General features: G+C 44.8%; 1 protein-coding gene across 5 annotated transcripts in view; it reads right to left on the bottom strand.

Annotated features, from left to right (window-relative positions):
* cdkl5 (cyclin dependent kinase like 5) overlaps positions 1-26,174 on the bottom strand; it is a 145,316-nt gene that overhangs the window by 4,828 nt on the left and 114,314 nt on the right. For 3 of the 5 annotated variants that reach the window (XM_064952674.1, XM_064952677.1, XM_064952678.1), the window contains exons 15-17: positions 17,063-17,171; positions 12,800-12,844; positions 972-1,154 (exon numbers count right to left, since the gene is read on the bottom strand). In XM_064952674.1, the coding sequence (XP_064808746.1) occupies positions 972-1,154; positions 12,800-12,844; positions 17,063-17,171 (337 nt within the window). Of the gene's footprint in view, positions 1-971; positions 1,155-12,799; positions 13,104-17,062; positions 17,172-26,174 lie in introns of those variants that run through there. The other 2 variants (XR_010453042.1, XM_064952675.1) reach the window with 2 other exon arrangements.

The raw sequence follows: 26,174 nt of genomic DNA, 5'->3' as shown, positions 1-26,174 counted from the left end.
TATTTGGTTATGTCCATTACATGAAATCCAAATAAAAATCTATTTAAATGACAGATTATAAGCAACAAAATAGGAACAACACCAAGGGGATCAATACTTTTGCAAGGCTACGCATCTAACCCTAACCAGAAACCCAACACCCACCTAACCCTAACCAGAAAACCAACACCCACTTACACACATAACCTAACCAGAAAACCAACACCCACCAAACCCTAATCAGAAACCAACACCCACCAAACCCTAATCAGAAAACCAACACCCACCAAACCCTAATCAGAAAACCAACACCCACCAACACACATAACCCTAACCAGGAAACCAACACCCACCCAACCCAAAACAGAAAACCAACACCCACCAAACTCTAATCAGAAAAACCCCCACCTACACACCTAACCTTAACCAGAAAACAAATACCCACCTACACACCTAACCTTAACCAGAAAACAAATACACACCTAACCTTAACCAAACAACCAACACCCAATAACACACATAACCCTAACCAGAAAACCAACACCCACCTACACACCTAACCCTAGCCAGAAAACCAAACACCCACCTAACCCTAATCAGAAACCCAACAACCACCTAATCCTAACCAGAAAACCAACACACCTACTGCCCTTTAAGGCTGTAAATCTTCCAATATTCTCCATGCCAGACTCCTAGCATTCAGACTATTATTTCAACATTAACGATCTAGAAAAATATCCATTAGGCAGTTGACATCTCTCAGGATAGGGGATAGGGTGGGTTGCAGGTTAAGGGGGTCAGGCTTTTTCCAGAGACGTAAGAAGAGACATCCCACTCGCTGTTTGTTTATGGTTCATTTACAGTCAATGAACTAAGCAGACCAAACCCAGCTGCTATCGCATTGGTGTCTATGGGAGAGCCACCCAGTTAAGTAGACCAAAACTGAAGGCTTGAGTGAACCTTCTTGATTTATACAACATATTTGGCTTTACCTGACAGTGTGCATCAGACATTTTTTCTGATGGCCAGTTTCTCTCCCGTGATTGTTCTCTGTCTCTCTCCCGTGATTGTTCTCTGTCTCTCTCCCGTGATTGGTCCCGGTGGCGGCTGCTCTGATGACCCGATGACCGGGCGGACTTCTGGACGACCATGTGATCTGCCCCGTCACCTGGGACCTATCCCCATACAGAGGTCAGACGTTAGACTTCACCACTCAGCCCAGAACACCAGAACATTCCCAACGCAACCCCAAAACATTCCCCCTGCAACACCAGAACATTCCCCCTGCAACCCCAGAACATTCCCCCTGCAGCACCAGAACATTTTCCCTGCAACACCAGAACATCCCCCCTGCAACACCAGAACATCCCCCCTGCAACCCCAGAACATCCCCCCTGCAACACCAGAACATCCCCCCTGCAACCCCAGAACATTCCCCCTGCAACACCAGAACATCCCCCTGCAACACCAGAACATCCCCCCTGCAACACCAGAACATCCCCCTGCAACCCCAGAACATCCCCCTGCAACACCAGAAACATCCCCCTGCAACCCCAGAACATTCCCCCTGCAACACCAGAACATTCCCCCTGCAACACCAGAACATCCCCCCAGCAACACCAGAACATCCCCCCAGCAACCCCAGAACATTCCCCCTGCAGAACATCCCCCTGCAACACCAGAACATCCCCCCTGCAACCCCATAACATTCCCCCCAGCAACACCAGAACATTCCCCCTGCAACACCAGAACATCCCCCAGCAACCCCAGAACATTCCCCCCAGCAACACCAGAACATCCCCCAGCAACCCCAGAACATCCCCCTGCAACCCCAGAACATCCAGAACATCCCCCTGCAACCCCAGAACATTCCCCTGCAACACCAGAACATCCCCCTGCAACCCCAGAACATCCCCCTGCAACCCCAGAACATCAGCCCCAGCAACACCAGAACATCCCCCTGCAACCCCAGAACATCCCCCCTGCAACCCCAGAACATCCCCCCAGCAACCCCAGAACATCCCCCCAGCAACCCCAGAACATCCCCCCAGCAACCCCAGAACATGGGGCGGCAGGGTAGCCTAGTGGTTAGAGCGTTGGACTAGTAACCGAAAGGTTGCAAGTTCGAATCCCTGAGCTGACAAGGTACAAATCTGTCGTTCTGCCCCTGAACAGGCAGTTAACCCACTGTTCCTAGGCCGTCATTGAAAATAAGTATTTGTTCTTAACTGACTTGCCTAGTAAAATAAAGGTAAAATAAAAAATTCCCCCTTCAACCCCAGAACATTCCCCCAGCAACACCAGAACATTCCCCCTGCAAACCCAGAACAGAGGAGAGGGGGAGACAGCTCTCCTCTGTCTAGCTCCTACTGGTCATCCATATCATATTGACAAGAAAACTTAGAGAGGAGGGATCTAGTGAGCATTATGGTATCAGAGGAGCATTGTCACCTTTACTGAGAAGATATGATGAGTTTGACATATTCATCAAATCTATTGTATCATGCAGACCATATTCAACCTTCAGTAAAGGCCTGTCTGACTCCTGCCGGCCCCACAGCTACCTGGGCTCTGTCTGCAGGAATAGACCTCTGTCTTCCAATCCTGTGAATGTTATTGTGTCTCCTGTGATAATGGGATGGATCCATTGTGTCTGCTACTGGTGATTTATTTTAAATAGTTACCATTATGTTATAAGGTGTGGGTTGGACTGTCATAGTCCCTAAATAGTTACCATTATGCTACAAGGTGTGGTTTGGACTGTCATAGCCCCTAAATAGTTACCATTATGCTACAAGATGTAGGTTGGGCTGTCAAAGCCCCTAAACAGTTACCATTATGCTACAAGATGTAGGTTGGACTGTCAAAGCCCCTACAGAGTTACCATTATGCTACAAGATGTGGGTTGGACTGTCAAAGCCCCTAAATAGTTACCATCATGCTACAAGGTGTGGGTTGGACTGTCATAGCCCATAAATAGTTACCATTATGCTACAAGGTGTGGTTTGGACTGTCAAAGCCCCTAAATAGTTACCATTATGCTACAAGGTGTGGTTTGGACTGTCAAAGCCCCTAAATAGTTACCATTATGCTACAAGATGTGGTTTGGACTGTCATAGCCCCTACAGAGTTACCATTATGCTACAAGGTGTGGTTTGGACTGTCATAGCCCCTCAATAGTTACCATTATGCTACAAGGTGTGGGTTGGACTGTCAAAGCCCCTAAATAGTTACCATCATGCTACAAGGTGTGGGTTGGACTGTCATAGCCCCTAAATAGTTACCATTATGCTACAAGGTGTGGTTTGGACTGTCAAAGCCCCTACAGAGTTACCATTATGCTACAAGGTGTGGTTTGGACTGTCAAAGCCCCTAAATAGTTACCATTATGCTACAAGGTGTGGTTTGGACTGTCATAGCCCCTAAATAGTTACCATTTACAAGGTGTGGTTTGGACTGTCAAAGCCCCTAAATAGTTACCATTATGCTACAAGGTGTGGGTTGAACTGTCAAAGCCCCTAAATAGTTACCATTATGCTACAAGGTGTGGTTTGGACTGTCATAGCCCCTAAATAGTTACCATTATGCTACAAGGTGTGGGTTGGACTGTCAAAGCCCCTAAATAGTTACCATTATGCTACAAGGTGTGGTTTCGACTGTCAAAGCCCCTAAATAGTTACCATCATGCTACAAGGTGTGGTTTGGACTGTCAAAGCCCCTACAGAGTTACCATCATGCTACAAGGTGTGGTTTGGACTGCCAAAGCCCCTAAATCAGAGTTACCATTATGCTACAAGGTGTGGTTTGGACTGTCAAAGCCCCTAAATAGTTACCATTATGCTACAAGGTGTGGGTTGGACTGTCATAGCCCCTAAATAGTTACCATTATGCTACAAGGTGTGGGTTGGACTGTCATAGCCCCTAAATAGTTACCATTATGCCCCTAGTTACCATTATGCTACAAGGTGTAGGTTGGACTGTCATAGCCCCTAAATAGTTACCATTATGCTACAAGGTGTGGGTTGAACTGTCATAGCCCCTAAATAGTTACCATTATGCTACAAGGTGTGGGTTGAACTGTCATAGCCCCTAAATAGTTACCATTATGCTACAAGGTGTGGGTTGAACTGTCATAGCCCCTAAATAGTTACCATTATGCTACAAGGTGTGGGTTGAACTGTCAAAGCCCCTAAAGAGTTACCATTATGCTACAAGGTGTGGTTTGGACTGTCATAGCCCCTAAATAGTTACCATTATGCTACAAGGTGTGGGTTGAACTGTCATAGCCCCTAAATAGTTACCATTATGCTACAAGGTGTGGGTTGAACTGTCATAGCCCCTAAATAGTTACCATTATGCTACAAGGTGTGGGTTGAACTGTCAAAGCCCCTACAGAGTTACCATTATGCTACAAGGTGTGGGTTGGACTGTCATAGCCCCTAAATAGTTACCATTATGCTACAAGGTGTGGGTTGGAACTGTCAAAGCCCCTAAAGAGTTACCATTATGCTACAAGGTGTGGTTTGGACTGTCATAGCCCCTAAATAGTTACCATTATGCTACAAGGTGTGGTTGGACTGTCAAAGCCCCTAAATAGTTACCATCATGCTACAAGGTGTGGTTTGGACTGTCAAAGCCCCTACAGAGTTACCATCATGCTACAAGGTGTGGGTTGGACTGTCAAAGCCCCTACAGAGTTACCATTATGCTACAAGGTGTGGTTTGGACTGTCAAAGCCCCTAAATAGTTACCATTATGCTACAAGGTGTGGGTTGGACTGTCAAAGCCCCTAAATAGTTACCATTATGCTACAAGGTGTGGTTTGGACTGTCAAAGCCCCTACAGAGTTACCATTATGCTACAAGGTGTGGGTTGGACTGTCAAAGCCCCTACAGAGTTACCATTATGCTACAAGGTGTGGTTTGGACTGTCAAAGCCCCTAAATAGTTACCATCATGCTATGTCAAAGCCTACAAGGTGTGGTTTGGACTGTCAAAGCCCCTAAATAGTTACCATTATGCTACAAGGTGTGGGTTGGACTGTCAAAGGCCCTAAAGAGTTACCATTATGCTACAAGGTGTGGGTTGGACTGTCAAAGCCCCTAAAGAGTTACCATTATGCTACAAGGTGTGGGTTGGACTGTCATAGCCCCTAAATAGTTACCATTATGCTACAAGGTGTGGTTTGGACTGTCATAGCCCCTAAATAGTTACCATTATGCTACAAGGTGTAGGTTGGACTGTCATAGCCCCTAAATAGTTACCATCATGCTACAAGGTGTGGTTTGGACTGTCAAAGCCCCTACAGAGTTACTATCATGCTACAAGGTGTGGTTTGGACTGTCAAAGCCCCTACAGAGTTACCATTATGCTACAAGGTGTGGTTTGGACTGTCAAAGCCCCTAAATAGTTACCATCATGCTACAAGGTGTGGTTTGGACTGTCAAAGCCCCTACAGAGTTACCATCATGCTACAAGGTGTGGTTTGGACTGTCAAAGCCCCTACAGAGTTACCATTATGCTACAAGGTGTGGTTTGGACTGTCAAAGCCCCTAAATAGTTACCATTATGCTACAAGGTGTGGGTTGGACTGTCATAGCCCCTAAATAGTTACCATTATGCTACAAGGTGTGGTTTGGACTGTCATAGCCCCTAAATAGTTACCATTATGCTACAAGGTGTGGGTTGAACTGTCAAAGCCCCTAAAGAGTTACCATTATGCTACAAGGTGTGGTTTGGACTGTCATAGCCCCTAAATAGTTACCATTATGCTACAAGGTGTGGGTTGGACTGTCATAGCCCCTAAATAGTTACCATTATGCTACAAGGTGTGGTTTGGACTGTCATAGCCCCTAAATAGTTACCATTATGCTACAAGGTGTAGGTTGGACTGTCATAGCCCCTAAATAGTTACCATTATGCTACAAGGTGTGGGTTGGACTGTCATAGCCCTTAAATAGTTACCATTATGCTACAAGGTGTGGTTTGGACTGTCAAAGCCCCTACAGAGTTACCATTATGCTACAAGGTGTGGGTTGGACTGTCATAGCCCCTAAATAGTTACCATTATGCTACAAGGTGTGGGTTGGACTGTCAAAGCCCCTAAAGAGTTACCATTATGCTACAAGGTGTGGTTTGGACTGTCATAGCCCCTAAATAGTTACCATTATGCTACAAGGTGTGGGTTGGAACTGTCATAGCCCCTAAATAGTTACCATTATGCTACAAGGTGTGGGTTGACTGTCATAGCCCCTAAATAGTTACCATTATGCTACAAGGTGTGGGTTGAACTGTCAAAGCCCCTAAAGAGTTACCATTATGCTACAAGGTGTGGTTTGGACTGTCATAGCCCCTAAATAGTTACCATTATGCTACAAGGTGTGGGTTGAACTGTCATAGCCCCTAAATAGTTACCATTATGCTACAAGGTGTGGGTTGGACTGTCATAGCCCCTAAATAGTTACCATTATGCTACAAGGTGTGGGTTGAACTGTCAAAGCCCCTACAGAGTTACCATTATGCTACAAGGTGTGGGTTGGACTGTCATAGCCCCTAAATAGTTACCATTATGCTACAAGGTGTGGGTTGGACTGTCAAAGCCCCTAAAGAGTTACCATTATGCTACAAGGTGTGGTTTGGACTGTCATAGCCCCTAAATAGTTACCATTATGCTACAAGGTGTGGGTTGGACTGTCATAGCCCCTAAATAGTTACCATCATGCTACAAGGTGTGGTTTGGACTGTCAAAGCCCCTACAGAGTTACCATCATGCTACAAGGTGTGGGTTGGACTGTCAAAGCCCCTACAGAGTTACCATTATGCTACAAGGTGTGGTTTGGACTGTCAAAGCCCCTAAATAGTTACCATTATGCTACAAGGTGTGGGTTGGACTGTCAAAGCCCCTAAAGAGTTACCATTATGCTACAAGGTGTGGTTTGGACTGTCAAAGCCCCTACAGAGTTACCATTATGCTACAAGGTGTGGGTTGGACTGTCAAAGCCCCTACAGAGTTACCATTATGCTACAAGGTGTGGTTTGGACTGTCAAAGCCCCTAAATAGTTACCATTATGCTACAAGGTGTGGTTTGGACTGTCATAGCCCCTAAATAGTTACCATTATGCTACAAGGTGTGGGTTGGACTGTCATAGGCCCTAAGAGTTACCATTATGCTACAAGGTGTGGGTTGAACTGTCAAAGCCCCTAAAGAGTTACCATTATGCTACAAGGTGTGGGTTGGACTGTCATAGCCCCTAAATAGTTACCATTATGCTACAAGGTGTGGTTTGGACTGTCATAGCCCCTAAATAGTTACCATTATGCTACAAGGTGTAGGTTGGACTGTCATAGCCCCTAAATAGTTACCATCATGCTACAAGGTGTGGTTTGGACTGTCAAAGCCCCTACAGAGTTACTATCATGCTACAAGGTGTGGTTTGGACTGTCAAAGCCCCTACAGAGTTACCATTATGCTACAAGGTGTGGTTTGGACTGTCAAAGCCCCTAAATAGTTACCATCATGCTACAAGGTGTGGTTTGGACTGTCAAAGCCCCTACAGAGTTACCATCATGCTACAAGGTGTGGTTTGGACTGTCAAAGCCCCTACAGAGTTACCATTATGCTACAAGGTGTGGTTTGGACTGTCAAAGCCCCTACAGAGTTACCATTATGCTACAAGGTGTGGGTTGGACTGTCATAGCCCCTAAATAGTTACCATTATGCTACAAGATGTGGTTTGGACTGTCAAAGCCCCTAAATAGTTACCATTATGCTACAAGGTGTGGGTTGGACTGTCATAGGCCCTACAGAGTTACCATTATGCTACAAGGTGTGGTTTGGACTGTCATAGCCCCTAAATAGTTAACATCATGCTACAAGATGTGGGTTGGACTGTCATAGCCCCTAAATAGTTACCATTATGCTACAAGATGTGGTTTGGACTGTCATAGCCCATAAATAGTTACCATTATGGTACAAGGTGTGGGTTGGACTGTCATAGCCCCTACATAGTTACCATTATGCTACAAGGTGTGGTTTGGACTGTCATAGCCCCTAAATAGTTACCATTATGCTACAAGGTGTGGTTTGGACTGTCAAAGCCCCTACAGAGTTACCATTATGCTACAAGGTGTGGGTTGGACTGTCATAGCCCCTAAATAGTTACCATCATGCTACAAGGTGTGGTTTGGACTGTCATAGGCCCTAAATAGTTACCATTATGTTACAAGGTGTGGGTTGGACTGTCATAGGCCCTAAATAGTTACCATCATGCTACAAGATGTGGTTTGGACTGCCAAAGCCCCTAAATAGTTACCATTATGCTACAAGGTGTGGTTTGGACTGTCATAGCCCCTAAATAGTTACCATCATGCTACAATATGTGGTTTGGACTTCCAAAGCCCCTAAATAGTTACCATCATGCTACAAGGTGTGGGTTGGACTGTCATAGCCCCTAAATAGTTACCATTATGCTACAAGGTGTAGGTTGGACTGTCATAGCCCCTAAATAGTTACCATTATGCTACAAGGTGTGGGTTGGACTGTCAAATCCCCTAAATAGTTACCACTATGCTACAAGGTGTGGGTTGGACTGTCATAGCCCCTAAATAGTTACCATTATGCTACAAGGTGTGGATTGGACTGTCAAAGCCCCTAAATAGTTACCATCATGCTACAAGGTGTGAGTTGGACTGTCATAGGCCCTAAAAAGTTACGTTGCTGGCCTCGGTTCTCTCTGTCTGTAGAACTGGAGGATATTCGGCAGGGTAGCCTAGTGGTTAGAGTGGCAGGGTAGCCTAGTGGTTAGAGTGGTGGACTAGTAACCGGAAGGTTGCAAGTTCAAACCCCGAGCTAACAAGGTACAAATCTGTCGACTTCTGCCCCTGAACAGGCAGTTAACCACTGTTCCCAGGCCGTCATTGAAAATAAGAATTTGTTCTTAACTGACTTGCCTGGTTAAATAAAGGTAAAATAAATAAAAATTCTGGGGTACAGCAGGAGGGATATTTGGCATTACAACAAGGAGGATAATCTGGGGTAGACCAGAGGGGATATTCTGGGGTAGAGCAGGGGGGATATTCTGGGGTAGAGCAGAGGGGATATTCTGGGGTAGACCAGAGGGGATATTCTGGGGTAGACCAGGGGGGATATTCTGGGGTAGACCAGGGGGGATATTCTGAGGTAGACCAGGGGGGATATTCTGGGGTAGAGCAGGGGGGATATTCTGGGGTAGACCAGAGGGGATATTCTGGGGTAGACCAGGGGGGATATTCCGGACTGTTAGAGCAGGGGGGATATTCTGGGGTATAGCAGAGGGGATATTCTGGGGTAGACCAGGGGGGATATTCTGGGGTAGACCAGAGGGGATATTCTGGGGTAGACCAGAGGGGATATTCTGGGGTAGAGCAGGGGGATATTCTGGGGTAGACCAGGGGGATATTCTGGGGTAGACCAGAGGGGATATTCTGGGGTAGACCAGAGGGGATATTCTGGGGTAGAGCAGGGGGATATTCTGGGGTATAGCAGAGGGGATATTCTGGAGTACAGCAGGGGGATATTCTGGGGTAGACCAGAGGGGATATTCTGGGGTAGAGCAGGGGGATATTCTGGGGTAGACCAGGGGGGATATTCTGGAGTACAGCAGGGGGGATATTCTGGGGTAGAGCAGGGGGATATTCTGGGGTAGACCAGGGGGGATATTCTGGGGTAGAGCAGGGGGGATATACTGGGGTAGACCAGGGGGATATTCTGGGGTAGACCAGAGGGGATATTCTGGGGTAGAGCAGAGGGGATATTCTGGAGTACAGCAGGGGGATATTCTGGGGTAGAGCAGAGGGGATATTCTGGGGTAGACCAGGGGGGATATTCTGGAGTACAGCAGGGGGGATATTCTGGGGTAGAGCAGGGGGGATATACTGGGGTACAGCAGGGGGGATATTCTGGGGTAGACCAGAGGGGATATCCTGGGGTAGAGCAGGGGGGATATTCTGGGGTAGAGCAGAGGGGATATTCTGGGGTAGACCAGGGGGGATATTCTGGGGTAGACCAGGGGGGATATTCTGGGGTAGAGCAGAGGGGATATTCTGGGGTAGACCAGAGGGGATATTCTGGGGTAGACCAGGGGGGATATTCTGGGGTAGACCAGAGGGGATATTCTGGGGTAGACCAGAGAGGGATATTCTGGGGTAGACCAGAGGGGATATTCTGGGGTAGACCAGGGGGATATTCTGGGGTAGAGCAGAGGGGATATTCTGGGGTAGACCAGAGGGGATATTCTGGGGTAGAGCAGGGGGGATATTCTGGGGTAGAGCAGAGGGGATATTCTGGAGTACAGCAGGGGGGATATTCTGGGGTAGACCAGGGGGGATATTCTGGGGTACAGCAGGGGGGATATTCTGGGGTAGACCAGAGGGGATATTCTGGGGTAGAGCAGGGGGGATATTCTGGAGTACAGCAGAGGGGATATTCTGGGGTAGAGCAGGGGGATATTCTGGGGTAGACCAGAGGGGATATTCTGGGGTAGAGCAGGGGGGATATTCTGGGGTAGACAGAGGGGATATTCTGGGGTAGAGCCAGGGGGGATATTCTGGGGTAGACCAGGGGGATATTCTGGGGTAGACCAGAGGGGATATTCTGGGGTAGACCAGAGGGGATATTCTGGGGTAGAGCAGGGGGATATTCTGGAGTACAGCAGGGGGATATTCTGGGGTAGAGCAGAGGGGATATTCTGGGGTAGACCAGGGGGATATTCTGGAGTACAGCAGGGGGGATATTCTGGGGTAGAGCAGGGGGATATACTGGGGTACAGCAGGGGGGATATTCTGGGGTAGACCAGAGGGGATATCCTGGGGTAGAGCAGGGGGGATATTCTGGGGTAGAGCAGAGGGGATATTCTGGGGTAGACCAGGGGGATATTCTGGGGTAGACCAGGGGGATATTCTGGGGTAGAGCAGAGGGGATATTCTGGGGTAGACCAGAGGGGATATTCTGGGGTAGAGCAGGGGGATATTCTGGGGTAGACCAGGGGGATATTCTGGGGTAGAGCAGGGGGATATTCTGGGGTAGACCAGGGGGATATTCTGGGGTAGACCAGAGGGGATATTCTGGGGTAGAGCAGAGGGGATATTCTGGGGTAGACCAGAGGGGATATTCTGGGGTAGAGCAGGGGGATATTCTGGGGTATAGCAGAGGGGATATTCTGGAGTACAGCAGGGGGGATATTCTGGGGTAGACCAGGGGGATATTCTGGGGTACAGCAGGGGGATATTCTGGGGTAGACCAGAGGGGATATTCTGGGGTAGAGCAGGGGGGATATTCTGGAGTACAGCAGAGGGGATATTCTGGGGTACAGCAGGGGGGATATTCTGGGGTAGACCAGAGGGGATATTCTGGGGTAGAGCAGGGGGGATATTCTGGGGTATAGCAGAGGGGATATTCTGGGGTAGAGCAGGGGGGATATTCTGGGGTAGACCAGGGGGGATATTCTGGGGTAGACCAGAGGGGATATTCTGGGGTAGACCAGAGGGGATATTCTGGGGTAGAGCAGGGGGGATATTCTGGAGTACAGCAGAGGGGATATTCTGGGGTAGACCAGAGGGGATATTCTGGGGTAGACCAGAGGGGATATTCTGGGGTAGACCAGAGGGGATATTCTGGGGTAGAGCAGGGGGGATATTCTGGGGTAGAGCAGGGGGGATATTCTGGGGTAGAGCAGGGGGATATACTGGGGTACAGCAGAGGGGATATTCTGGAGTACAGCAGGGGGGATATTCTGGGGTAGACCAGGGGGATATTCTGGGGTAGAGCAGGGGGATATACTGGGGTACAGCAGAGGGGATATTCTGGAGTACAGCAGGGGGGATATTCTGGGGTAGACCAGGGGGGATATTCTGGGGTAGACCAGAGGGGATATTCTGGGGTAGACCAGAGGGGATATTCTGGAGTATAGCAGAGGGGATATTCTGGGGTAGAGCAGAGGGGATATTCTGGGGTACAGCAGGGGGGATATTCTGGGGGGGGATATTCTGAGCAGGGGGGATATTCTGGGGTAGAGCAGAGGGGATATTCTGGGGTATAGCAGAGGGGATATTCTGGGGTAGAGCAGGGGGATATTCTGGAGTACAGCAGGGGGATATTCTGGGGTAGAGCAGGGGGATATTCTGGGGTACAGCAGGGGGGATATTCTGGGGTAGAGCAGGGGGATATTCTGGGGTAGAGCAGAGGGGATATTCTGGGGTAGATATTCCAGGGGGGATATTCTGGGGTAGAGCAGGGGGGATATTCTGGGGTAGAGCAGGGGGGATATTCTGGGGTAGAGCAGAGGGGATATTCTGGAGTACAGCAGGGGGGATATTCTGGGGTACAGCAGGAAAGATAATTTGCACCTTCAAGATTTTCAGTTCTTAACCATGCAAGACTATCCCGCCACCCCCCCACCCTTCCCTCCCTCACCCCGACCTCTCCGCATGCTGTCAGCTGCCTGCCTGTACAGCTGGAGTCACAGGTGACAACAGAATCAGAATCCTGTAGACCCACAGAATGAGGACAGGAAAGGTAAACTACCCAACAACAGATCCATGAAGTGACTGAAATAACCTTTTCTGAAGGGCCCTGTCTGGTCAGATTGCCCTGGTCTGGATAGAAACATTTTGATAGAGAGGATTCAATCCATATTATAAATCAGCTTTACAGTGAATTGTGCTGGTTAAATTTAGTTTGAACGCTCCAAATAGGGCTCTCATGATGTCATCATGACCAAAATAGCATGTGTCTAGCTATGTGATTAAAGTACACTATAAGAATACACTAGGCCTACATACTAACCTCCTGATGACGTCCTGGTTGAGCGTTTGATGGATCTGGTTGGTTCTAGTTTCATAATGATTTTAATGATTAGAGACCAGACAAGAGGAGATTAATTAGAGTTGATTCATTATGTTCATGTCAGCATGCGGTGATGACAATGGTTCCATGGGGTTAGACTAGTACTGTAGAGAAGAGATACACCATGGGAGAAGAGACAACAGGTAGCACCATCACTGAGGAGCTGTGCTTTATGTTATTCTTTGAGTTAGAGGGGGAAAAGATATTTCTTCATGAGGGGAGTCCTTCTGTCTGGGAGCGTCATCTGCAAAATAAGAACCACATGACTGCAGGGAAAGATGGGCAACAACAACATATACTGTATGAGGTGTCTTTGTCATGGTAACATACAAGATATGTAAGGAAGCCAAAGAAGGAAACACTGTGATATATAGACAGACTTAAGCATTATGTAGAGATACTGCACAGTACCAGTCAAAAGTTTGGACACACCTACTCGTTCAAGGGTTTTTCTTTATTTTTACAATTTTCTTCATTGTAAAATAGTAGTGAAGACATCAAAACTATGAAATAACACATATGGAATCATGTAGTAACCAAAAAAGTGTTAAATAAATCAAAATATATTTTAGATTTTAGATTCTTCAAAGTAGCCAACCTTTTCCTTGATGACAGCTTTGCACACTCTTGGCATTCTCTTCACCTGGAATGTTTTTCCAACAGTCTTGAAGAAGTTCCCACATATGCTGAGCACTTGTTGGCTTCTTTTCCTTCACTCTGTGGTCCAACTCATCCCAAAGCATCTCAATTGGGTTGAGTTTGAGTCATTATCGAGGCTAGGTCATTTGATGCAGCATTCCATAACTCTCCTTTTTGGTCAAATAGCCCTTACACAGCATGGCAGTGTGTTAGGTCAGTGTCCTGTTGAAAAACAAATGATAGTACCACTAAGTGCAAACCAGATGGGATGGCGTATCGCTGCAGAATGCTGTGGTAGCCATGCTGATTAAGTGTGTCTTGAAATCTAAATAAATCACAGACAGTGTCACCAGCAAAGCACACCCACACCTCCTCCTCCTCCTGTCTTTAAACATCAGCTATCTGAGCAGCTAAACGATCGCTGCAGCTGTACACACCCCATCTGTGAATAGCCCATCCAATCTACCTACCTCATCCCCATATTGTTTTTATTTACTTTTTTGCACACCAGTATCTCTACTTGCACATCATCATCATCTGCACATCTATCACTCCAGTGTTAATTTGCTAAATTGTAATTACTTTGCCACTGTGGCCTATTTATTGCCTTACCTCCTCACGCCATTTGCACACACTGTATATATATATACACTTTTCTTCTATTGTGTTATTGACTGTACGTTTGTTTATTCCATGTGTAACTCTGTGTTGTTGTTTGTGTCGCACTGCTTTGCTTTATCTTGGCCAGGTCGCAGTTGTGCCTGCCTGATTACAGTGCCTTGCGAAAGTATTCGGCCCCCTTGAACTTTGCGACCTTTTGCCACATTTCAGGCTTCAAACATAAAGACATAAAACTGTATTTTTTTGTGAAGAATCAACAACAAGTGGGACACAATCATGAAGTGGAACGACATTTATTGGATATTTCAAACTTTTTTAACAAATCAAAAACTGAAAAATTGGGTGTGCAAAATTATTCAGCCCCCTTAAGTTAATACTTTGTAGCACCACCTTTTGCTGCGATTACAGCTGTAAGTCGCTTGGGGTATGTCTCTATCAGTTTTGCAAATAGAGAGACTGAAATTTTTTCCCATTCCTCCTTGCAAAACAGCTCGAGCTCAGTGAGGTTGGATGGAGAGCATTTGTGAACAGCAGTTTTCAGTTCTTTCCACAGATTCTCGATTGAATTCAAGTCTGGACTTTGACTTGGCCATTCTAACACCTGGATATGTTTATTTTTGAACCATTCCATTGTAGATTTTGCTTTATGTTTTGGATCATTGTCTTGTTGGAAGACAAATCTCCGTCCCAATCTCAGGTCTTTTGCAGACTCCATCAGGTTTTCTTCCGGAATGGTCCTGTATTTGGCTCCATCCATCTTCCCATCAATTTTAACCATCTTCCCTGTCCCTGCTGAAGAAATGCAGGCCCAAACCATGATGCTGCCACCACCATGTTTGACAGTGGGGATGGTGTGGTCAGGGTGATGAGCTGTGTTGCTTTTACGCCAAACATAACGTTTTGCATTGTTGCCAAAAAGTTCAATTTTGGTTTCATCTGACCAGAGCACCTTCTTCCACATTCTTCCACATGTTTGGTGTGTCTCCCAGGTGGCTTGTGGCAAACTTTAAACAACACTTTTTATGGATATCTTTAAGAAATGGCTTTCTTCTTGCCACTCTTCCATAAAGGCCAGATTTGTGCAATATATGACTGATTGTTGTCCTGATTGTTGTCCTATGGACAGAGTCTCCCACCTCAGCTGTAGATCTCTGCAGTTCATCCAGAGTGATCATTGGCTGCATCTCTGATCAGTCTTCTCCTTGTATGAGCTGAAAGTTTAGAGGGACGGCCAGGTCTTGGTAGATTTGCAGTGGTCTGAAACTCCTTCCATTTCAATATTATCGCTTGCACAGTGCTCCTTGGGATGTTTAAAGCTTGGGAAAGCTTTTTGTATCCAAATCCGGCTTTAAACTTCTTCACAACAGTATCTCGGACCTGCCTGGTGTGTTCCTTGTTCTTCATGATGCTCTCTGAGCTTTTAACGGACCTCTGAGACTATCACAGTGCAGGTGCATTTATACGGAGACTTGATTACACACAGGTGGATTGTATTTTATCATCATTAGTCATTTAGGTCAACATTGGATCATTCAGAGATCCTCACTGAACTTCTGGAGAGAGTTTGCTGCACTGAAAGTAAAGGGGCTGAATAATTTTGCACGCCCAATTTTTCAGTTTTTGATTTGTTAAAAAAGTTTGAAATATCCAATAAATGCCGTTCCACTTCATGATTGTGTCCCACTTGTTGTTGATTCTTCACAAAAAAATACAGTTTTATATCTTTATGTTTGAAGCCTGAAATGTGGCAAAAGGTCGCAAAGTTCAAGGGGGCCGAATACTTTCGCAAGGCACTGTAAATAAAGACAAAATTAAATGAAAATAAATACAAATGCTTCACGGTGGGAACCACATGTGGAGATCATCACTTCACCTACTCTGCGTCTCACAAAGACACGATGGTTGGACCAAAAATCTCAAATTTGGACTCATCAGACCAAAGGACAAATTTCCACTGGTCTAATGTGCATTGCTGGTGTTTCTTGGCCAAAAGCAAGTCTCTTCTTCTTATAGGTGTCCTTTAGTAGTGGTTTATTTGCAGGAATTCGACCATGAAGGCCTGATTCTCTTGTGAACAGTTGATGTTGAGATGCGTCTGTCAGCATTTATTTGGGCTGCAATCTGAGGTGCAGTTAACTCTAATGAACTTATCCTCTGCAGCAGAGGTAACTCTGGGTCTTCCTTTCCAATCTGAGGTGCAGTTAACTCTAATGAACTTATCCTCTGCAGCAGAGGTAACTCTGGGTCTTCCTTTCCAATCTGAGGTGCAGTTAACTCTAATGAACTTATCCTTTGCAGCAGAGGTAACTCTGGGTCTTCCATTCCAATCTGAGGTGCAGTTAACGCTAATGAATTTATCCGCTGCAGCAGAGGTAACTCTGCGTCTCTCATTCCTGTGACGGTCCTCATAAGAGCCACTGCATTTGAAGAAACTTTCAAAGTTCTTGAAATTTGACGTATTGACTGACCGTTATGTCTTAAAGTAATGATGGACTGTCGTTTCTCTTTACTTATTTGAGCTGTTCTTGCCATAATATGGACTTGGTCTTTTACCAAATAGAGCTATCTTCTGTATCCCCCCTTACCTTGTCACATCAAAACTGATTGGCTCAAACGCATTAAGAAGTAAAGAAATTCCAGGGCACACCTGTTAATTGAAATGCATTCCAGGTGACTACCTCATGAAGCTGGTTGAGAGAATGCCAAGAGTGTGCAAAGCTGTCATAAAGGCAAAGGTTTATTTATTTAACACTTTTTTGGTTACTACATGATTCCATATATATGTGATGTCATAGTTTTGATATCTTCACTATTATTTTACCATGTAGAAATAAAGAAACCCTGGAATGAGTAGGTGCGTCCAAACTTTTGACTGGTACTGTACATATGTTAACTCCAGAGGGTATGGCAGACCATAACATTACAGAAGAGAACAGCACCCACCGTTTGGGACTTGTTCTTCTTCTTCTTCTTTATTGCTCTGAAGAAGCCCTGCTTCTCCTTTTCTTTGGTTGGCTCTGATTGGTTCATCACCACGATCTCTGGGCGCATCCTATTGATGGAGAGAACACAATACAGCTGGAAAAACAGAAGGACTCTAACGGAGGGACAGTCCAAGCTGAGCTGCAACTGATGGATTGGAAGACTAATGAAGGAACAGTCCAAGCTGTATTGTACAGTAACTGGAAGGACAGGAAGAGTCTAATGAAGGAACAGTCCACGTTGTAATGTACTCTAACTGGAAAGACTTGAGGACTCTAATGAAGGAACAGTGCACACTGTAATGTAACTGGACATACTTGAGGACTCTAATGAAAGAACAGTCCACGCTGTAATGTAAATGGACAGAATTGAGGACTCTAATGAAGGAACATTCCAAGCTGTAATGTACTCTAACTGGACAGACTTGAGGACTCTCCTGAAGGAACAGTCCAAGCTGTAATGTAACTGGACAGACTTGAGGACTCTAATGAAGGAACAGTCCAAGCTGTAATGTAGTCTAACTGGACAGACCTGAGGACTCTAATGAAAGAACAGTCCAATCTGTAATGTAACTGGACAGACTTGAGGACTCTAATGAAGGAACAGTCCAAGCTGTAATGTAACTGGACAGACTTGAGGACTCTAATGAAGGAACAGTCCAAGCTGTAATGTAACTGGACAGACTTGAGGACTCTAATGAAGGAACAGTCCAAGCTGTAAACTGGACAGACTTGAGGACTCTAATGAAGGAACAGTCCAAGCTGTAATGACAACTGACAGACTGAGGACTCTAATGAAAGAACAGTCCAATCTGTAATGTAACTGGAAAGACTTGAGGACTCTAATGAAGGAACAGTCCAAGCTGGAATGTACTCTTACTGGACAGACTTGAGGACTCTCCTGAAGGAACAGTCCAAGCTGTAATGTAACTGGACAGACTTGAGGACTCTAATGAAGGAACAGTCCAAGCTGTAATGTACTCTAACTGGACAGACTTGAGGACTCTAATGAAGGAACAGTCCAAGCTGTAATGTAACTGGACAGACTTGAGGACTCTAATGAAGGAACAGTCCAAGCTGTAATGTACTCTAACTGGACAGACTTGAGGACTCTAATGAAGGAACAGTCCAAGCTGTAATGTAACTGGACAGAATTGAGGACTCTAATGAACTCTAATGGAACAGTCCAAGCTGTAATGTAACTGGACAGACTTGAGGAACAGTCTAATGAAGACTTGAACAGTCCAAGCTGTAATGTACTCTAACTGGACAGACTTGAGGACTCTAATGAAGGAACAGTCCAAGCTGTAATGTAACTGGACAGACTTGAGGACTCTAATGAAGGAACAGTCCAAGCTGTAATGTACTCTAACTGGACAGACTTGAGGACTCTGAAGGAACAGTCCAAGAAATGTAACTGGACAGACAGTCCAAAGCTGTAAACTGGACAGACTAACTGGACAGAATGTGGACAGGACTCTAATGAAGGAACAGTCCAAGCTGTAATGTAACTGGACAGACTTGAGGACTCTACTCTAATGAAAGAACAGTCCAAGCTGGACAATGTAACAGTCTCTAACTGGACAGACTTGAGGACTCTAATGAAGGAACAGTCTGAGCTGTAATGTACTCTAACTGGACATACTTGAGGACTCTAATGAAGGAACAGATCAAGCTGTAATGTAACTGGACAGACTTGAGGACTCTAATGAAGGAACATTCCAAGCTGTAATGTACTCTAACTGGACAGACTTGAGGACTCTAATGAGGGAACAGTCCAAGCTGTAATGTAACTGGACAGACTTGGGGACTCTAATGAAGGAACAGTCCAAGCTGTAATGTACTCTAACTGGACAGACTTGAGGACTCTAATGAAGGAACAGTCCAAGCTGTAATGTAACTGGACAGACTTGGGGACTCTAATGAAGGAACAGTCCACGCCGTAATGTAACTGGACAGACTTGAGGACTCTAATGAAGGAACAGTCCAAGCTGCAATGTACTCTAACTGGACAGAATTGAGGACTCTAATGAAGGAACAGTCCAAGCTGTAATGTAAGAACAGTCTGGACAGACTTGAGGACTCTAATGAAGGAACAGTCCAAGCTGTAATGTACTCTAACTGGACAACTCTAATGAAGGAACAGTCCAAGCTTGAGGACTCTAATGAAGGAACAGTCCAAGCTGTAATGTACTCTAACTGGACAGACTTGAGGACTCTAATGAAGGAACAGTCCAAGCTGTAATGTAACTGGACAGACTAACTGGAACAGTCACTTGAGGACAGACTCTAATGAAGGAACAGTCCAAGCTGTAATGTAACTGGACAGACTTGAGGACTCTAATGAAGGAACAGTCCAAGCTGTAATGTACTCTAACTGGGAACAGACTGGACAGACTTGAGAACTCTAATGAAGGAAGTCCAAGTCCAACAGCTGTAAATGTAAAGGTTGGCTGGACAGACTTGACTCTAATGAAGGAACAGTCCAAGCTCTAATGGAAGGAACAGTCCAAGCTGTAATGTACTCTAACTGGACAGACTTGAGGACTCTAATGAAGGAACAGTCCAAGCTGTAATGTAACTGGACAGAATTGAGGACTCTAATGAAGGAACAGTCCAAGCTGTAATGTAACTGGACAGACTTGAGGACTCTAATGAAGGAACAGTCCAAGCTGTAATGTACTCTTGACTGACAGACTTGAGGACTCTAATGAAGGAACAGTAACTGGACAGACTTGAGGACTCTAATGAAGGAACAGGAATGTAAGTCTCAATGCTGTGTAATGTAACTGGACAGACTTGAGGACTCTAATGAAGGAACAGTCCAAGCTGTAATGTAACTGGACAGACTCTGAGGACTCTAATGAAGGAACAGTCCAAGCTGTAATGTACTCTAACTGGACTTTTGCAGACTCTAATGAAGGAACAGTCCAAGCTAATGAAGGAACAGAAGGAACAGTCCAAGCTGTAATGTAACTGGACAGACTTGAGGACTCTAATGAAGGAACAGTCCAAGCTGTAATGTAACTGGACAGACTTGAGGACTCTAATGAAGGAACAGTCCAAGCTGTAATGTAACTGGACAGACTTGAGGACTCTAATGAAGGAACAGTCCAAGCTGTAATGTAAGCTGGTTGAGAGAATAACTGGACAGACTTGAGGACTCTAATGAAGGAACAGTCCAAGCTGTAATGTACTCTAACTGGACAGACTTGAGGACTCTAATGAAGGAACAGTCCAAGCTGTAATGTAAACTGGACAGACTTGAGGACTCTAATGAAGGAACAGTCCAAGCTGTAATGTAACTGGACAGACTTGAGGACTCTAATGAAGGAACAGTCAAAGCTGTAATGTACTCTGACTGGACAGACTTTAGGAACTATCCAATGAAGGAACAGTCCAAGCTGTACTGCAACTGGACAACAAGTGCTCAGCATATATGGGAACTTCTTCAAGACTGTTGGAAAAGCATTCCAGGTGAAGCTGGTTGAGAGAATGCCAAGAGTTTACAAAGCTGTCATTAATGCAAAGGTTGGCTGTTTGCAAGACTCTAATGAAGGAACAGTCCAAGCTGTATTGTACAGTAACAGGATGGAAAGGAAGACTCATGAAGGAACAGTCCAAGCTGTAATGTAACTGGACAGACTTGAGGACTCTAATGAAGGAACAGTCCAAGCTGTAACTGGACAGACTTGAACTCTAATGAAGGAACAGTCAAAGCTGTAATGTACTCTGACTGGACAGACTTGAGGACTCTAAAGGAACAGTCTGGACAACTGACAACAAGTGCTCAGCATTGAGGACTCTAATGAAGGAACAGTCCAAGCTGTAATGTAACTGGACAGACTTGAATGGACTCTAATGAAGGAACAGTCCAAGCTGTAATGTAAACTGGACAGAGCTGTAATGTAACTGGACAGACTTGAGGACTCTAATGAAGGAACAGTCCAAGCTGTAATGTAACTGGACAGACTTGAGGACTCTAATGAAGGAACAAGCTGTAATGTAACTGGACAGACTTGAGGAAATGAAGAACAGTCAAAGCTGTAATGTACTCTGACTGGACAGACTTGAGGACTCTAATGAAGGAACAGTCCACGCTGTAATGTAACTGGACAGACTTGAGGACTATAATGAAGGAACAGTCCAAGCTGTACTGCAACTGGACAACAAGTGCTCAGCATATATGGGAACTTCTTCAAGACTGTTGGAAAAGCATTCCAGGTGAAGCTGGTTGAGAGAATGCCAAGAGTTTACAAAGCTGTCATTAATGCAAAGGTTGGCTGTTTGCAAGACTCTAATGAAGGAACAGTCCAAGCTGTATTGTACAGTAACAGGATGGAAAGGAAGACTCATGAAGGAACAGTCCAAGCTGTAATGTAACTGGACAGACTTGAGGACTCTAATGAAGGAACAGTCCAAGCTGTAATGTACTCTGTAATGTAACTGGACAGACTAACTGGACTCTCTAATGACTGGACAGACTTGAGGACTCTAATGAAGGAACAGTCCAAGCTGTAATGTAACTGGACAGACTTGAGGACTCTAATGAAGGAACAGTCCAAGCTGTAATGTACTCTAACTGGACAGACTTGAGGACTCTAATGAAGGAACAGTCCAAGCTGTAATGTAGTCCAACTGGACAGACTCTAATGAAGGAACAGTCCAAGCTGTAATGTAACTGGACAGACTTGAGGACTGGAACAGTCCAAGCTGTAATGTAGGACAGACTCTCTAATGAAGGAACAGTCCAAGCTGTAATGTAACTGGACAGACTAACTGAAGAACAGTCCAAGCTGTAATGTACTCTAACTGACAGACTTTAGACTCTAATGAAGGAACAGTCCAAGCTGTAATGTAACTGGACAGACTTGAGGACTCTAATGAAGGAACAGTCCAAGCTGTAATGTAACTGGACAGACTTGAGGACTCTAATGAAGGAACAGTCCAAGCTGTAATGTAACTGGACTAACTGAAGACAGACTTGTAGGGACAGACTTGAGGACTAATGAAGGAACAGTCCAAGCTGTAATGTAACTGGACAGACTTAATGAAGGACTCCAAGCTAATGAAGGAACAGTCCAAGCTGTAATGTACTCTAGGACTGAAGGACAGAAGCTTGGACAGACTTGAGGACTCTAATGAAGGAACAGTCCAAGCTGTAATGTACTCTAACTGGACAGACTTGAGGACTCTAATGAAGGAACAGTCCAAGCTGTAATGTACTCTAACTGGACAGACTTGAGGACTCTAATGAAGGAACAGTCCGAGCTGTAATGTAACTGGACAGACTTGAGGACTCTAATGAAGGAACAGTCCAAGCTGTAATGTAACTGGACAGACTTGGACAGACTTGAGGACTCTAATGAAGGAGGACTATAATGAAGGAACTCTAGAAGGAAAGGTCCAAGCTGTACTGCAACTGGACAACAAGTGCTCAGCATATATGGGAACTTCTTCAAGACTGTTGGAAAAGCATTCCAGGTGAAGCTGGTTGAGAGAATGCCAAGAGTTTAGTGTCATAAGGCAAAGGTTGGCTGTTTGCAAGACTTAATGAAGGAACAAAGGTATTGGCTGGAAAGGAAGACTTTCCAAGCTGTAATGTAACTCTAGGACTGAAGGAACAGTCCAAGCTGTAATGTACTGGACAGACTTGAACTCTTTGGAACAGTCCAAGTGTTACAGCCTGAATTCAAAATGGATGAAATAAAAAAAATATCTCCCATCTTCACACAATACCCCCTAATGACAAAGTCAAAACATGTTTTTAGACATGTTTTTGCTAATTTATTGAGAATGAAATATAGAAATATCTCATTTACATAAGTATTCACACCCCTGAGTAAATACATTTTAGAAGCACTTTGGCAGTGAATACAGCTGTGAGTCTTTCTTGGTAAGTCTCTAAGAACCTTACAAACCTGGATTGTACAACATTGTTCTTTTCAAATTACTTCCATTACTTCCTGTCAAATTCATTGTTGATCATTGCTAGACAACCATTTCCAGGTCTTGCCATAGATATTCAAGTAGATTTAAGTCAAATCTGTCACTCGGCCACTCAGCAACATTTGTCTTGTCTTCTTGGTAAGCAACTCCAGCGTAGATTTACGTTAGTATTGTGGAGTAACGACAATGTTGTTGGTCCCATCCTCAGTTTTCTCCTATCACAGCCATAAAATTCTGTAACTGTTTTAAAGTCACCATTGGCCTCATGGTGAAAATCCATGAATGGTTTCCTTCTTCTCCGGCAACTGACTTAAGAAGTACGCTTGTATCTTTGTAGTGACTGGGTGTATTGATACACCATCGAAAGTGTAATTAGTAACTTCACCATGCTCAAATATATATTCAATGTATGCTTTTTAAATTTTTTACCATCTACAAATAGTTGCCCTTCTTTGCAAGGCATTGGAAAACCTCCCTGATCTTTGTGGTTGAATCTGTGTTTGAAATTCACTGCTCGACCGAGGGACCTTACAGATAATTGTATATGTGGGGTACAGGGATGTGGTAATCATAAACAAAATCATGTTAAACACTATTATTGCACACAGAGTGAATCCATGCACCATATTATGTGACTTGTTAAGCATATGTACCACTCCTGAATGTCTTTAGGCTTGCCATAACAAAGGGGTTGAATACAAGACATTTCAGCTTTTCATTTTGAATTAATCTAAATTAAATGAAAAACATAAATACACTTTGATATTATTGGGTATTCTGTGTAGGTCAGTGACAAAATATCAAAATGCAGTCCATTTTAAATTCAGTCTGTAACACAACAAAATGTGGAAAAGGGGGTGTGAATACTTTCTGAAGACACTGTATTATACCCCTCGGGGATAAGTTACTACTGCATTACTCCCATTACACGGGGCGGAAGGAACATTCAGAAATGATAAAACTAATTTCATGCAATTCTACTCATTTAGCATTTTTTTTAATACATTTCATACAATTCTAGTCATTTTGCCATGAGATGGAAATAATATTTAGCAATTTGTTAACTCATTTTATGCAATTCTACTCATTTTGCCATGGGACTGAGAGAAGATTTAGCAATTTTATGAGATCAAATCAAATGTTATTGGTCACATACACATGGTTAGCAGATGTTAATGCGAGGGTAGCGAAATGCTTGTCCTTCTAGTTCCGACAGTGCAGTGATATCTAACAAAAAATCTAAGATTTCCCCAACAACTACCGAATACACACAAATCTAAAGGCGTGAAAGAGAATATGTACATATAAGTATATGGATGAGCGATGGTCGAGCGGAATAGGCAAGGTGCAGTAGATGGTTTAAATACAGTATTTACATGTGATATGAGTAATGTAAGATATGTAAACATTATTAAAGTGGCATTATTTAAAGTGGCATTGTTTAAAGTGACTAGTGATCCATTTATTGGGTCTCAATGTAGACGACAGCCTCTCTTGAGTTAATGATTGCTGTTTAGCAGGTATTGTTTTTGTCCAGATGGAATAGGGCAGTGTGCAGTGTGATTGCGTCACCTGTGGACCTGTTGGGACGGCATGCAAACTGAAGTGGGTCTAGGGTGGCCAGTAAGGTGGAGGTGATATGATCCTTGACTAGTCTCTCAAGTACTTCATGATGACAGAAGTGTGTGCTACGGGGCGGTAGTCATTTAGTTCAGTTCTTTGCCTTCTTGGGTACAGAACACCCCAGCCAGCTGGTCTGCGCACGCAGACCAGAGGACGCGGCTAGGGATGCCGTCTGGGCCAGCAGCCTTGCGAGAGTTAACAAGTTTAAATGTTTTACTCACATCAGCCACGGAGAAGGAGAGCGAGGGGAGACGGTGGCACTGTTTTAACCTCAAAGCAGGCAAAGAAGGTGTTTATAGTTTGTCTGGAAGCAGGACGTCGGTGTCCATGACGTGGCTGTTTTTGTAGACCGTGATTTCCTGTAGACCCTGCCACATACATCTTATGTCTGAGCCGTTGAATTGCGACTCCACCTTGTCCCTGTACCGGCATTTCGCTTGTTTGATTGCTTGCGTAGGGAATAACTACACTGTTTATATTCAGTCATATTTCCAGATGTCTTTCCATGGTTAAATGCGTTGGATTGTGCTTTCAGTTTTGTTCAAATGCCGCCATCCATCCACGGTTTTAATAATCACAGTGGATACAACATCTCCAATGCACTCTTTATAAACACACTTACCGAGTCAGCAATGTTGTTCTCTGAGGCTGACCGGAACATATTCCGGTCCGCGTGATCAAAACAATCTTGAAGCGTGGCTTCCGATTGGTCAGACCAGCATTGAATGGTTCTCATCACTGGTACATCCTGTTTATGTTTATGCCTATAAGACGGAACGAGCAAGATAGCATTGTGGTCGGATTTGCCAAAGGGAGGGCGGAGGAATTGTATGCATCTCGGAAGTTAGAGTAGCAGTGGTCGATAGTACACTGCTCAAAAAAATAAAGGTAACACTAAAATAACACATCCTCGATCTGAATGAATGAAATATTTGTATTAAATACTTTTTTCTTTACATAGTTGAATGTGCGGACAACAAAATCACACAAAAATGATAAATGGAAATGAAATGTATCAACCCATGGAGGACTGGATTTGGAGTCACACTCAAAATTAAAGTGGAAAACCACACTCCAGGCTGATCCAACTTTGATGTAATGTCCTTAAAACAAGTCAAAATGAGGCTCAGTAGTGTGTGTGGCCTCCACGTGCCTGTATGACCTCCCTACAACGCCAAGGCATGCTCCTGATGAGGTGGCAGATGGTCTCCTGAGGGATCTCCTCCCAGACCTGGACTAAAGCATCCGCCAACTCCTGGACAGTCTGTGGTGCAACGTGGCGTTGGTGGATGGAGCGAGACATGATGTCCCAGATGTGGTCAATTGGATTCAGGTCTGTTTAACGGGCGGGCCAGTCCATAGCATCAATGCCTTCCTCTTGCAGGAACTGCTGACACACTCCAGCCACATGAGGTCTAGCATTGTCTTGCATTAGGAGGAACCCAGGGCCAACTGCACCAGCATATGATCTCACAAGGGGTCTGAGGATCTCATCTCGGTAC

The sequence above is a fragment of the Oncorhynchus masou genome, chromosome 31 (genome assembly GCF_036934945.1).
Source record: "Oncorhynchus masou masou isolate Uvic2021 chromosome 31, UVic_Omas_1.1, whole genome shotgun sequence".
Classification (NCBI taxonomy): domain Eukaryota; kingdom Metazoa; phylum Chordata; class Actinopteri; order Salmoniformes; family Salmonidae; genus Oncorhynchus; species Oncorhynchus masou.
This window is presented reverse-complemented; position numbering and strand designations above follow the sequence as displayed.